Source organism: Loxodonta africana, chromosome 3, assembly GCF_030014295.1.
Source record: "Loxodonta africana isolate mLoxAfr1 chromosome 3, mLoxAfr1.hap2, whole genome shotgun sequence".
Classification (NCBI taxonomy): Eukaryota; Metazoa; Chordata; class Mammalia; order Proboscidea; family Elephantidae; genus Loxodonta; species Loxodonta africana.
This window is the reverse complement of record NC_087344.1, coordinates 187,704,696-187,717,637: the sequence shown is the minus strand read 5'-3', so window position 1 is coordinate 187,717,637 and position 12,942 is coordinate 187,704,696. Positions and strand designations below refer to the sequence as shown.

At 48.9% G+C, this 12,942-nt stretch overlaps 2 protein-coding genes across 4 annotated transcripts; both read right to left on the bottom strand.

The window, feature by feature from the left end:
* Nucleotides 1-4: 4 nt before the first annotated feature.
* Nucleotides 5-6,531, bottom strand: FLAD1 (flavin adenine dinucleotide synthetase 1). Of its 3 annotated transcripts, XM_064282653.1 has the most exons (8): nt 5,710-6,531; nt 3,398-3,719; nt 2,975-3,325; nt 2,192-2,339; nt 1,678-1,776; nt 1,408-1,597; nt 325-398; nt 5-221 (listed from the first exon to the last, which is right to left on the bottom strand). In XM_064282653.1, the coding sequence occupies exons 1-8, from the start codon at nt 5,788-5,790 to the stop codon at nt 86-88; spliced, it is 1,401 nt and encodes a 466-aa protein (XP_064138723.1). In that variant the 5' UTR covers nt 5,791-6,531; the 3' UTR covers nt 5-85. The 3 variants fall into 3 exon arrangements, with proteins under 3 accessions (XP_064138723.1, XP_064138722.1, XP_010593099.1); XM_064282652.1 differs by having other exon boundaries at nt 337-398; nt 2,975-3,719; nt 5,710-6,530; XM_010594797.3 differs by having other exon boundaries at nt 2,975-3,719; nt 5,710-5,816.
* Nucleotides 6,532-6,848: 317 nt separating this feature from the next.
* Nucleotides 6,849-12,911, bottom strand: CKS1B (CDC28 protein kinase regulatory subunit 1B). The gene is made up of 3 exons (XM_003415108.4): nt 12,511-12,911; nt 10,178-10,305; nt 6,849-9,567 (listed from the first exon to the last, which is right to left on the bottom strand). Exons 1-3 carry the CDS (start codon nt 12,567-12,569, stop codon nt 9,515-9,517), a joined length of 240 nt encoding a protein of 79 aa, XP_003415156.1. The 5' UTR covers nt 12,570-12,911; the 3' UTR covers nt 6,849-9,514.
* Between the last annotated feature and the right edge of the window lie 31 nt (nt 12,912-12,942).

Here is a 12,942-nt window from a genome sequence, read left to right as displayed (position 1 = left end):
GCACAGTGAGAGGCACGGTTTATTGGGAGGTTACATCCCAGATCAGCCACCTTCCCTCCCTCCTGAAGTGGGCACGGTTGGGAGGTCACATTCGGGAGTTCCGCTCCTCATCCTCATTTTCCAGTTGGTAGGCTGGGCGGTAGGTGGGGTGTCCTCCTGGGCTCAGGTACTTCAGGGCCGGGTTTTGCACTGTGTTCTCCCGGCTCCCCAGTGACGTGTAACTGGAGTGGGGAGAATGGAGGTCAAGTGTATGGTAGGGTGGCTCTACCCATCCCAGCACCCTCACATTCCCCCACACCCATTCTCTTCCCCCAACACCTTTACCCTCGGTCGTACAGGATACAGTATGGGACAAACAGCTGGCGCAGAAAGTCCCAGATGTCTCTGTAGGTCCAGTCCTGGGAGGTCAGAGAATCACAGAATCGTCACAAATACCTGACTTCCCTCTCCCACACCCTGGAAAGGGCCCACTCAAAGCTCTTCTGCTCCCTTGCCCTCTGAGAGAGGGTGTAACTGCTGTCTGATTCTCTGGTGTATCTTGCTCTGTATAGGCTAAGCAACGACAAAGAGAAAGCCTTCATTCTCTCCCCTCTATATTTCCAATCCACCCTCCACAGTGGAGTGTAAGCTCCAGGAAGGCAGGGAGCGCCATGTCTATCTAAGCCAGCGCTACCTGACAGAACATTCTACACTGATGGGGGTGTTCTATATCTGTGCTGTCCAGTGTGGCAGCCCCCAGTCCCACATGACGACTGAGCCCTTGAGATGTGGCTAGTACAACTGAAGTACTGAATTTTTAATTATATTTAATTTTTAAAATTGAGATATAATTCATATACCATAAGACTCATGCCTTTAAACTGTATGGTTCAGTGGTTTTTAGTCATTTGTATTTCATTTTATGTAATGAAAATTGTAAGTATTCATAGCTATTTATGTATAAAGAGCTAGTGGCTACCACCATACTGGATGACACAGGTCTAAGTCATTGTTCTATCCATAGTAGATAGCACAATGTCTGCCATTCAATTGTTAAGGGCCGTCAAATTGATTCTGACTCGTGGTGACCCCATGTGACAGAGGAGGACTGCCCCACAGGGTCTCCTAGGCTGTAATGTTTACAGAAGCAGGTGGCCAGGTCTTTCTCCTGTGGAGCAGCTGGGTGGGTTGGAACTGAAAACCTTTCAGTTAGCAGCTGAGTGCTTAACCGTTGTGCCACCAGGGCTCAATAAATACAGGTCAAAAGACTGAATGAACAAAGAGCACTGCCTCCTTGGATGAGGGACCCATCCTTTGTCCCTGAAGCCCCAGCATCCAAGCCCTCCACCTTTTGGGGTGTAGGGTGTGATGATGACAATGACCATGGGGGACACAGAGCTGAAGGCAGTACATCCTCTCCCCTATTACCAGCAGTGGGTTGATGCGCATGAACGAAGGCCAGCCTGGGTCGGTGGGGCTGAAGGGGCAGAGGCTGCAGGAGTAGGGGTCAGTGCGGCGGGTGCCCATCAGGACAGCCTCCAGCTGAGGGTGCCGTGTATGCAGCTCCCCCAGGGCCTGCTTCATGTCACCCTGAGCCTCCAGCACCTGCAGATTATACCTTAGGAAGGAGGCGAGGTGGGGGTCAGGAGTGGGCCCTGCCAAACCCCTCCTGGAGCCCAAACGCCCGGGCCTCTATACCTCTTGATGGTGTCCTGTAGAAACTGCTCCAGCTCAGGGAAAGGGGAGATGCTGCGGATATACAGGATCTGCAGGGGTTCTGGGGCAGCAGGGCATTTCCTGGGAGGGGGAAGAATCCACAGGCTTGCCTCTATGGGAAAAAGCTGGCTCCCAGAGCCCACACTGTTCTCTGTGGGCTCAGGGATGGACACACTCCCCTTCCCTGTCCTTGTCGTTTCCATCCATCAGATTCTACTTCCCTGGGGAGCCCACTCTGACCTCTCACCTCTCAAATCTGGAGCACACCTCCCCAACAGGACTGTGATCTCCCTGTGGGCAGGGAAGGTGGCCTCCACACCCACACCCAGGGCCAGACAAGTGTCAGATGCTCAATAAATTTGGTGGGGGAATGGAACTTAGAGGTCACCATGGCTACCGCCCCGCCCTGCTTTCTCCCTGCTTCCAGGGATGCAGAACAGGAGAGGGGGGCTGATCAGGCATCCCTGGGGCCTTGCCTCCCAGGGTGCAGGCTCACCTCTGCACAGCTGCATGGAAGAGGTGCAGGAGGGCGGTGCAGTCCTTGCCCCCGTTGAAGCCCACACAGAGCTGGGCGATGCTGTACCGAGCCAGGGCCGTCTCAATGGTCTGCAGGGCGCCTGCCACCTTTTGCCCCAGAGAAGACCCTGCCAGGCAGGCAGGGAAGAGGGCGTCAGATATACATGGCCATCAAAGGGGAGTGGGGGCTACGTTGCCTTGGCTTAAAACCTTCCAATACCTTCCCAGTGTTCCTAGGATAAAGTCCAAACTCCTTCATGTCACCCACTAGGCCCTGCAGAGTCTACTGTCTGCCTTCAGCCATACCTTACCTTCCATTCCCCTAAGCCCCATGCTGCTTCCTTTAAGGCCCTCTCATACTGCTGCTCTTGCCCACCTCCTGGTCTGACCAAACCCTCCTTATTCCTCAGCTTTAATGTCACTTGCCCAGAGGAGCCTTCTCTGACCCCAGATCAAGGCTGAGCTCCCTGCTGTGCAGTCCCCTTCATCACTCGCATGGAGATCTGATTAATGTCTACCTTTCCTATGAAACTACTGGCCCTTAGGGGCAGGGCAGACACCTGTCCTGTTGAGATATATCCTAACACCCAGCAGAGTGCTGGCAAAACTAGGTGTTCAGTCAGTATTGGAAGGATGAATGAATCAACACTAGCTATCCTTTACCCTCCCCAGATTTATGGGAAGCCCCCAACAACCCTTGCATTCCCGAGACTTAGGGTGGCACCAATGGCTGGTTCCTGCTGCCACTGAAGGAGGCCTCTACCTGATTCAGTGAGTTTGTACACCGCCTTGCTCGCCTGCTCGACAGCGTTGGGCACATAGGGGACCAGTGACCCCTGGGGCAGACGAGCAGTCAGGTAGGCCAGACCTTCCTCCAGGGACTCTTCTTCCTCTGAGTCCAGGGTCACTTTCACCTGATAGTAGTTGCTGCTCCAGTCAGGGTAGGAACCCAGGCCAAGCCTGTGTCCAAAGTGGGCCTGGGCCTCCGCCAGGATGGGGGCGATAGAGGCCTCATTGGCAGCCACATACAGTTCCCGCAAGTGGAACTGAACAGCTGTGTTTTGGAACAGTCCCTTCAGCCCCTCCAGTGCTCGCCGCAGCAGCTCCGGAATGCCTGGGAAGAGGTAGACGTTTTGGACGGAGACCAGCGGGAACTTGAAGGGCTGCCCAGTGTGAGGATCTGTACCGTAGTGCAGGCGGGCAGACGAGGGCACCAGGGACATCTTCTCCCAGCCTTCCCCTCCTAGGGCTTTGATGGTGGCTTCCAGCTCAGGGTGTGGCTTGAGTTCATCCCCAAAGGCCTGTGCCACTGCCTCAAAGGTCACGTCATCATGAGTGGGGCCGATACCCCCTGCTGTGAGGACGTGGGTGAATCGGCTGGAGAAAGAGGTGACCTCAGCTGCAATGGTGGCTACCTCATCAGGTATAACAGAGACTCGGCACACCTGGACCCCCAGGGAGCGTAGCGTCCGGCAAAGAAAGTAGGTGTTGGTGTCCTGAGTGTGTCCCTGGAGAGAAGGAAGGGAGGCAGAGGATGAAAATGTCAGTGCTGTGGGGATGAGGGCAGAGGGGGAGGGCATGACAGCTGCCTGATGATGGGGTGCCCTGCTCTTTGGGGGATAGCACCTCAACCTGCCGAGCAGCCTGGACTGGGTACAAAAGTAGAAAAACCCATCTGAAATGTAGTTAGTCACCTTGGGCCTCCCTTCTCTGCACTCTGTCTCTGACCTCATCTATAAACCCAAACCTGTTGCCATCAAGTCAATTCCTATTCATATCAACCCTATAGGACAGAGTAGACTGTGCCATAGGGTTTCCAGGGAGCAGCCGGCTGGTGGATTCAAACTGCGGACCTTTTGGTTAGCAGCTGAGTTCTTAAGCACTGCGCCCCCAGGGCTCAGACCTCCTCTATGCTTATGTTAAATTCTATAGTCCTTGGGTGGTATAAACGTTTAAGTGCTGGACTACTACTAGCTGGAAGGTTGGTTGTTTGAACCTACCTAGAGGCATCTTGGAAAACAGGCCTAGCGATCTGCTTTGGAAAGGTCACAGTCTTGGAAACCCTATGGAGTAGTTCCACTCTGCACATAGTGGGGCTGCTATGAGTCGAAACTGACTTGATGGCAACTAACAACAACGTGGACAACCAGTCTGCTTCCTCACCAATCTTGATCTTCCTTCCCAGTTTCAGTCCCTTGACTCCAAGTGCTTGTTGGCTAGCTTTACCATATCCCTGGCTGCTGTACTTTAGTTAATGGCATCCCTAGACACTGTCCATAGCACCCCCAGGTACTGTCCACTCTCCTTGCAGAATGAGGCATGGTGCTCATCCTGCTAATTCTACTTCTGAAATTCTTTCCATTTGCTCTCTTCTCTCTGTCCCCACTGCCACTAAGTAGGCCCCTGGCACCTTTCACCTGGAAAATGGCGACAGCTCTTGGTCAGGTTCCCAGCCTCCAGCCGCAATGCTCTGCCCAGTGCCTCCTGGGTAACCTTCTAATGCGTGACTGTAATTGCATCACTTTTGGGCTCAAAAGCCATCTGTTGTTTCCAATTGTATACAGGATAAAGTTCAAATTCCTTTGCAGAGTGTTTAAGGCTGCCCCTGTGTGGTGTGTACCCAATCTTCTTTTCCAGTCTCATCTTCTGCTTCTCTACATAGGGTTTAGTGGTTATGATTTTGTGTTCTGGAGTAAGGGGGAGTCAGGCTGGAATCCCATCTCCACCACTTCCTAGCTATGTAACCACCGGCAAGGTTCTCAACCTCTGTGGGCTTCAGTTTTATAATTAAGATTTATAAATAAAACTGTAACTTCATAGTTGGGTTGTGAGGATTAGTAAAATTACACATGATGTAATAAACTCATTGCTAGGCCCTCTTAAGTACTCAGTAAATAGGGGTCAATATTACTATTATGACTCTGATACCTAGTAAAATTGGATTACTTGACTTCTGTTCACTAAAGACATTTGCTTTCACACTTCTAGGCCTTTGCTCTCTGGAAGTCCTAAATCTTTAATTTTGATTTTCCCTTGTCAAGAACCTACCATCCTTCAAAGCCTAACTAATGACATGTACTCTAGTAAGACTCTCCTCATCATTCAGAAGGGATTCCTCCCTTCTAGTACTTTCCTTTTACCTCATTTATTCACACTGCTGGTGCCTTGAATCATTTTTCAAATGGGCTGAATATAACTCTTAAATAAGTAATACATGCACCTGTACCTTCTCTAGACTCTCAACTCTCTGTCATTTATGGAGTTAGGGATAACTCCCTAACCATACAGCTGGGCAAATCGGAGGGACCTGCTACAAGTTTTTCACAGAGTAATTGAGAAAAGAAAGGTCACATTTTCTCCAGTAGGTAGGACTCCCTCCAGAACCCGACTGCAGCAAGGGGGCTCCCACTCAGGTTTACCCTCCCTCTGCAGGATGTCGGGCAGTCTCCTAATGACCTGAGAACGCCGCCCCTCCCCCCTCCTCAGTCCAAGACACACCTTGAGAATCTCATCTCCAACAATGATGATGCCCGCCGTCACGCTGCGCCCAAGGGGAGATTCAGAGGCCCTAGATGCCATGGTCCTGCCTCCTCTGCCCCTCTGCAAGGCCCTCCAGTAGCCACCCAGACCCCGAAACAGGGGTCGTAAGCACTGGGGTCCCGCCAGGTCTACAGGGCACTAGGGGCCATAGCCTGGGAACGGGGGTCCTGGGTCAAGGGAACCTGGAGGAGCCAGAAAAAACAACGGGGGAGAGCTGGTGTGCACGTTCCTTTGAGTCTTCTCTAACCACGCCCTTGACAAAACCCCCCAAAACCAAACCCCTTGCCCTCAAGTCAATACTGACTCACAGCGACCCTAGAGGGCAGAGTAGAACTGCCCCAATAGGGTTTCCAAGGCTGTAATCTTTACGAAGCAGACTGCCACATCTGTCTCCCTGCGGAGCGGCTGGTGGGTTCGATCCGCCAACTTTTTGGTTAGCAGCCGAGCGCTTAACCACTGCACCACCAGGGCCCTTGACAAGCGACTTCTTTATCCCTGCCACTTTAATAAACGAGTTCTCAAACCCCAGGCCATCCTCCTTTAAATATGTCCTCTAAGCCTGGTTCCAGTCTTCTTAAATGTCTTGTCTTCCCGAGCACCTACCCCTTTAAATGTCTTCTGTTTGCAGACCCGGTCTTCTCAAGGGTCTCCTCTATCCTAGGCATCTGCACCTTTAAATCTCTTCTCTTTGGGGCACCTGCCCTTTTAAAAGTCTACCCTATCCAGGATAGATATTTAAATACGTTCCCTCCCTCCACCCCCCCAACCACAGCCTGTGGCCCTCTCCTCCAGACTTCCGCACCCTTTCTAGCCCGGAATCCCCTCTCTTCCCACCACGCTTCCGACCACAGAGCTCTTCCAAGCTCTCACCTGCCTCCTTTGCCCTTTCACCTTGTTTTTGCTTTCCTTACCTCATGTCCCGGGACAGCTTCCGTATTCGGAGTCCCGCCTTAGACTCAAACCTGCCTCGTATTAATTGGCCATTTTAACTGTCGCTCAGACCGCCCTCAAGCTTTCCATTGGTGAAGTTGATTGTCGCTCGCGGACTTTAGCCAGTAGGTGGGAACGGTGCTGGGTTGTCATTAGCAACGACCACGTGGCCGCCCCCTCGCCCGGAAATACTGGGGCGGGACCTAAGGGGTCTGGGGCGCTAAAGGAGCTATGGCTGGAAGTGTTCTACTTGTAGTGTGGGAGGTACAGGGAGGCTTGTTTCTTACTTCCCTTCTGTATTCAGATTTCTTGTTTGCATATGCTGTTTTCATTAACTATGACTAATTGTAGGCTAAGGGGGTCAAGGGCCCGTAGTGGTGTTAGAAATCATAGCAGAAAGAAATTATATGGACACGAAGAATGATTACCAGCACTGCCTGTGTGACAGGAAGATCTTGGAGGTGAGCTTTTGGTGGAACTTTGTCACTTGTATAATGACAAAACTACTAAACCTCTGACAAGAATAGGTGCCAAACCTTCTCTTGCCCCACCTGGCTCCAGATGTGCTTCGTTTAAATGTCGCCTCTCCCCATCATAGGTCTTGTAGGTACATGTGAGGCCAGCGAGTAGGGAGTGCCTTTTGTGTCTACTCTGGATTCTCACATCATCCTAGTTTACTCCAATTTCAGTTGCCATTGGCTTAAAAGTGCTTCTTAAACTTTAATGTTCGCACTGGGGATCTTTTTAACATGAAGATTCTGATTTCAGTAGGCTTGAGTGGGTCCGGGATATGCATTTAACAAGGTCTGGAGTGCTGGATGTTGCTGGTCTGTGGACATTTTCAGCAGTTGTTTTTAGTTGCCATCGGGTTGATTCTAAGTCATGGCAACCCAAGTGTTTGCAGAGAAGAACGTTGGGTTTTTAAGAGTATGACCTCTTGGAAGATAACCAGGCCTGTCTTCTGAGGTGCCTTTGAATTGTCAACCTTTTGGCCAGTGATTGAGCCCTTAACTGTGCACCATCCAGGGGCTCCTTTTGAGTAGTGAGCGTCTAAAATTCATTGTTTGCAGGGCTGCCCAACCACAGCAGGCCTCATTTTACTCTCCTAAAAATTCTGTAAGATATGATCATACCCATTTTACAGATGGAAAACAAGCTCAGAAAGATGAAGGTATGCCCGCCAACAACCACAAAACACTAAAGTGAATGGTATAGCCACGTTTCCAGACCATCCTTTCTCAAGTAAAAAGCTGTGTGTTTGTATGTGTTCAATTAAAAGAAATTCAACTCTGGCCCAATCCTCTGCAAGTGGGTTCTCAAGTTTGAGCAGGCATCAGGATCACCTGAAGGGCTCGTTATAACAGATTGCTGGGCCTGACCCTCAGTTTCTGATTCAGTGGGTCTAGGGTGGAACCCAGGAACTTGCATTACAAGTTTGCAGGTGATGTTGACGGTCCTGGTCCAGGAACCACACTTGGGAGAACTATTTCAACTACTCTAGGAATAAATGGATGGAAGACAAGGAGAGAGGAGGAGAATAATCTTTAGTGCTGCTGTTATCTTTCAAGGTAGAGGCTCAATGCCATCAATTCCGACTCATTGCAACTCTACAGGACAGAGAACTGCCCCATAGAGTTCCCAAGGAGCGGCTGGTGGATTCAAACTTGGTTTGTAGCTAAGCTCTTAATCACTACGCCACCAGGGCAAGATAATGTTCGGTGAAACGTTTTCCTAAACAGCTACAGTCCATAACTATTTTCTCAAAGCTTAATGCTATTAACTACCTATATAAAAAAAAACAGTTCCAAGACCCCACATGTACAGAGTAGAACAGCTCCAAAGCAGGCTGCCAGGCAGCTTCGCGTTAACCTTTTTCGGCCACCCGGGGACTTAAACTACTTCCTTAAGAATGCTTGAAATGCCTACATTCAGGCCACACCCCAGACCAATTCAGTGAGAATCTCTAGGCATTCCAAGGCCCACCCAAAGAACCTCCCAAGATGGCAGGAAACTTGTGCACAGTGAGTACACAGGTATGCCTGAGCCCTTTGGCCAAAAAGGGACAGCCTCTTCTCTCTGCCCTCAAGCACCCTTCAAACACTGGGACTAGGTTAAAGGCAGCATCCAGGACTGTAGAAAATAGTTCATGATGTTTTAGTGAGATAAGACTGTCCCTACATAACCTCTACCCTAGACCAGCAGTTACAGTGAAATATATTTCAGTAGCTGTTTGACAGCAAGTCTGCTCAAAGTAGATTAAAAACCAGTTAACCTGAATGTTGAAATAAACCTCATTATCAACAAAGAGATGAGCTTCATTATCTAACTGAAGAGCAGGTAATTAGAACAATGATATTGAATGGGATGCTCATCATGGGTGGGGGCGGGGAGGGGGCGGCAGGACGACTTAAAATTAGAGAACTAGAGTATAAAAACTTCCTCTTTAATCAGGGGTTTTAACATGGAACAGGTTTCTTGAATAAAATGGCAAGTTTCCAATACAGCGAAACACAAATCCACAATCACCATACATACAATACCCGGCAGGAAAAAAACGAAACAGCAAGTTTACACAATCCCTGTAACTTAGCCCCATGGTCTTATTCTCAGATGCTTACTCCATCTTCCGGGGTCACACGCAGCTGAGATTGTAGCCCACGGAGCACTCATCTGGCTGGGCTGTGGTGGCTCTGCTCAAGAAGCAAAGCAGTCACCAGCACATTCAAACAGTGTATTGAACATCCTTTAAATATCAAAGTGAGAAACAAGAAGGCAACATTAACCAGTAAGGACAGCTGTGCACAGCTTAAGGCACAAAAGTGGCTCGCTAGCTTCATTTCTTTGGCTTCTTGGGTAGTGGCCGCCGGAACAGCAAGATGTGAGGTTCTGAAAAGAGTGAGTGAAATCTGAGAGACAAGCTCACACCATTCTATGCACAGGCTATAGTTTATCCCAGCCCATCCCACTCCAACCTCCGAGCTATCACCCACTCAGATCTTTATAACTAATTTAAGATTTAAGCATATGGCCTCAGAAGCAGACCCAGAAGTCTGGCCTGTCTGCCAACTACAGAATTGTTAATATCAGTTCGTTTACTATGTTTGTACAGCCCTGGAGTGTCCTTTATTAGTTTTGCCTGGCAGCCGGGTGTCTGGTGTCTTATCACGAAATATACTTTCCTTGGCTTATCTGGAACACATCCAAGAACTGGCTTTCTGATGGAGAATGAAGCAGGGGCTACAACCTCTACCAGGATATATCAGGCCTTAAAAAGAGTACTCTCTGGCTGAGTTAAAGATTAAAGGGGGCTTTCAGTGACAGGCTGGCTCTAAACTCCCCAGATACTTTAATTTTTATTTTTGGTCACTCCAGTTTTTCTAGATGGCTGGTGGGAAAAAGGTCAGTAAATCGTCCCTCCCCCCACTTCTTTGGGTTGTGGAATCTTACTCCCTCCATGTTGCAGTCTTGTATGGTTGCTTTCAGCCACACCACTAACCTGGTTCATGGATCATATAATGGACCCATCCCTGACTCTGCTGAACACCAAGATTCCTCCATTCAGATTCAGACATCAAATGGGTTTTAGGGACCAGCTTGGCTATATCCTTGGGCAACATGACATGCCTGTAACAGAAACAAGGGGAGAAAGGGAATTTGTCAGTACTGGGTACAGTCTGTTAAATAAAACAGCATACAAAGCCAAGAGAGTAAAGAAAAGAGAAACTAGTTTTTCACGCCAGGGAGTTTATACAATCTTATTGTGGGGTTAAACGCATTACTGTCAAGTGGATTCTGACTCTTAGCAACCCTACAGAACAGAGTAGAACTGCCCCATTGGGTTTCCAAGGAGCAACTGGTGGATTCGAACTGCCGACCTTTTGTTTAGCAGCCAAGCTCTTAACCACTGTGCCACCAGGGCTTATACTGTGGGCTAGAGACAGCTATAAATACAGACCAAGTTATGTAAATCCTCACAAAAGTACACTAAAAAGTACAAATTAATGAATAATTCAAATGAGCGAGCACTCTTGAGACACTGTCAGGGAGCTTATAATCGTCTAGCTGTTAACTGAGTTCTGAAAGGATTGGCAAGAAAGTGAAGTCATTTTGTGGAAAGGCCTACATGGACTGCTGGGTGGAAGGGCCACTGAAAGGATGAAAAGGACATGTCTTAATTCTTGAAAATCTAGCCCAAATCTCATTTTCCTAACTCTGAAAGGATGTGTCATGACACTTCTTTTGGGAAACTTCACACTTTCCTAAGCAAGGATAAGTCTCTCTTCATTGCAAAAAATTACTCTGATTCTGAATTGGGCTAACCTGGACAGACTTCATGCTCAATGCAAATGTACTAAATGCTCCCTCTCAGTTATTAACAGGTTTTCTCCAGACATAGTTCTAGCCTAAAGGTCTGAAAATAGCTTACATTCTAACAAGCTCTGGGCACAACGTTTGGCTTCAGTGCATAATGAAACAAACGACAAATAGATAACCTCTTAAACCAAAACACCACTGCCGAGCTCATTGTTCTCTCTTCCAGGGGATGAAACTAGTGACTCCCCCCTAACTCTGCCAAGATGTTATAAGCATACAGTTTTAGTTCGTTTAGTTCAGATGTAGAGGAAAACAGCTGAGGAAAAGAAAGTTAATTGAGTCCAAGAAGGGCCTGGGTCTTTTCCCAAGGACCTGGCATGGAGATGTGTCTTTTTTATCTACGAACACACTCCAGAGCACCCTGTGGCCTTCACTAGGCTGGGTGTAGAGACAAGAAAAGCAAGTTTCCATTTTATGTTCTACAATTGCGGAGACCAGACGCAAACTAGGAAGTTGTCTTAAGTATTACAATTAATAAAGATTAGGAGAATGTCAAGTTGTAGAATCCTCTACTTTCCCTCATTTTCCAATCTAGAATTATGGACTTAGAATTTATCCAATGCAAACTCTGCATCCAACTCAGGGATTCCTTTTTCACCACCCTTGGTAGATGGCTATCCAGTTATCTTTTAAAACAATTTTGGTCAGAGCTGTTTTCTCCATCCTTCCTTGAACCTCATCTCAGGCAGTTTCCTCCAGGAAGCTCTCTCAGATCTTTCCCCTTAGCAGGTTTAATGTGCTCCCATCACACCCTGTAACATCTCCACGATAGCATTTATCACCTTTCTGGAGTCTGTTAGTATCTTTAAGACTTTTCGTTGAAAGCTGAGACCATGTCTTATTCTTGCACCTTGGCAGAACACCTGAAAACTATAAGCCCTCCATAATTGATTCATGAATAGATGCCCTTCAAATATTTGAAGCCATCTATCAGATCCATCGTAAGTTTTTTCTCAGTGTTCCTGGCCAGTTTTTTTCCCACTCCTGTTCCTAGCAGCGCCCTTCCTAAAATAAGCCGGACAGCCACGCCCGCAGCACTCGGTCTCTCCTCGCACGGAGAACACGAGGAAAATTCCAGCTTTGCCTTTGCCACCTTCTCCCGGTAGGCTCTAGGGTCCTATGGTATTCTTATGATAGTAATCGCAAGAAGGCAAGTTCAACTTGCCAGCAGCTGCGAGAAAGATTCAGAAATCCGCACGGGTGAAGGCAGTCAGCACTCTAACCACGCCCATCTATGCTTAACAGAGGGCTTATTCCAAATTTTCAACCAATTTGTCTTTTTCAGAGAGCGTCCCACCCCTCGCGCATGCTCTCTACGCCTCACCCAGCTCAAACCCACCCCGTACATCTCTCGCGCATGCGCCAATTCTGTCGCCTCAGTCCTCATTACTAACTCCTCGTGCCCTCACTTGACAAGGTTCACAACTTCGTTAAGGCCCCCGCGCCGGCACTAACCGGTACTCGAACTCCTCGTCATCGTATTTGTCCGAGTAGTAGATTTGTTTGTGCGACATAATCGCTCAGCCTGAGGGACTTCAGACCCGCGCCGCCAACCTCCAAACAACTCCCAGCAGCACGCGCTCCCACCCCCTTTGGCCTCGCTTTCAAACACACCGCCCGCACTTCTTATTGGTCCCTTTTGTTCAAGGCGGGACAGCTCCACCTTCAAGCCTCCGATTGGCTTAAATTTACTACTACTAGGGTCCTTATTGGAGGGTAGGTCCTACGTTTCTCAAGAACGAGTTTGGGTCAAACATAGGCCTCTTATTGGCTATCACTGCTCCTGTGCGCGTTCTCGCGCTACCATTGGCTGACTCGAGAAAGTGGGACGGGTGAAGGAGGGACGGTGAGGTAGAGGGTCAGGGGTTAGTGAGACCGGAAGTGAGA

Bases quoted from the DNA above. Each gene is read 5' to 3' on its own strand.
- FLAD1 (XM_010594797.3), bottom strand. From the start codon at position 5,790: ATGGCATCTAGGGCCTCTGAATCTCCCCTTGGGCGCAGCGTGACGGCG. The intron at 3,720-5,709 runs GTGTGTCTTGGA...CCTTCTCTCCAG, and splicing joins TTGGAGATGAGATTCTCAAG to GGACACACTCAGGACACCAA. The intron at 2,340-2,974 runs GTAGAGGCCTCC...CCTGCCTGGCAG, and splicing joins GTACAAACTCACTGAATCAG to GGTCTTCTCTGGGGCAAAAG.
- CKS1B (XM_003415108.4), bottom strand. From the start codon at position 12,569: ATGTCGCACAAACAAATCTACTACTCGGACAAATACGATGACGAGGAG. The intron at 10,306-12,510 runs GTTAGTGCCGGC...TTTCTGTTACAG, and splicing joins GACGAGGAGTTCGAGTACCG to GCATGTCATGTTGCCCAAGG. The intron at 9,568-10,177 runs GTTAGTGGTGTG...CACTCTTTTCAG, and splicing joins TTATATGATCCATGAACCAG to AACCTCACATCTTGCTGTTC.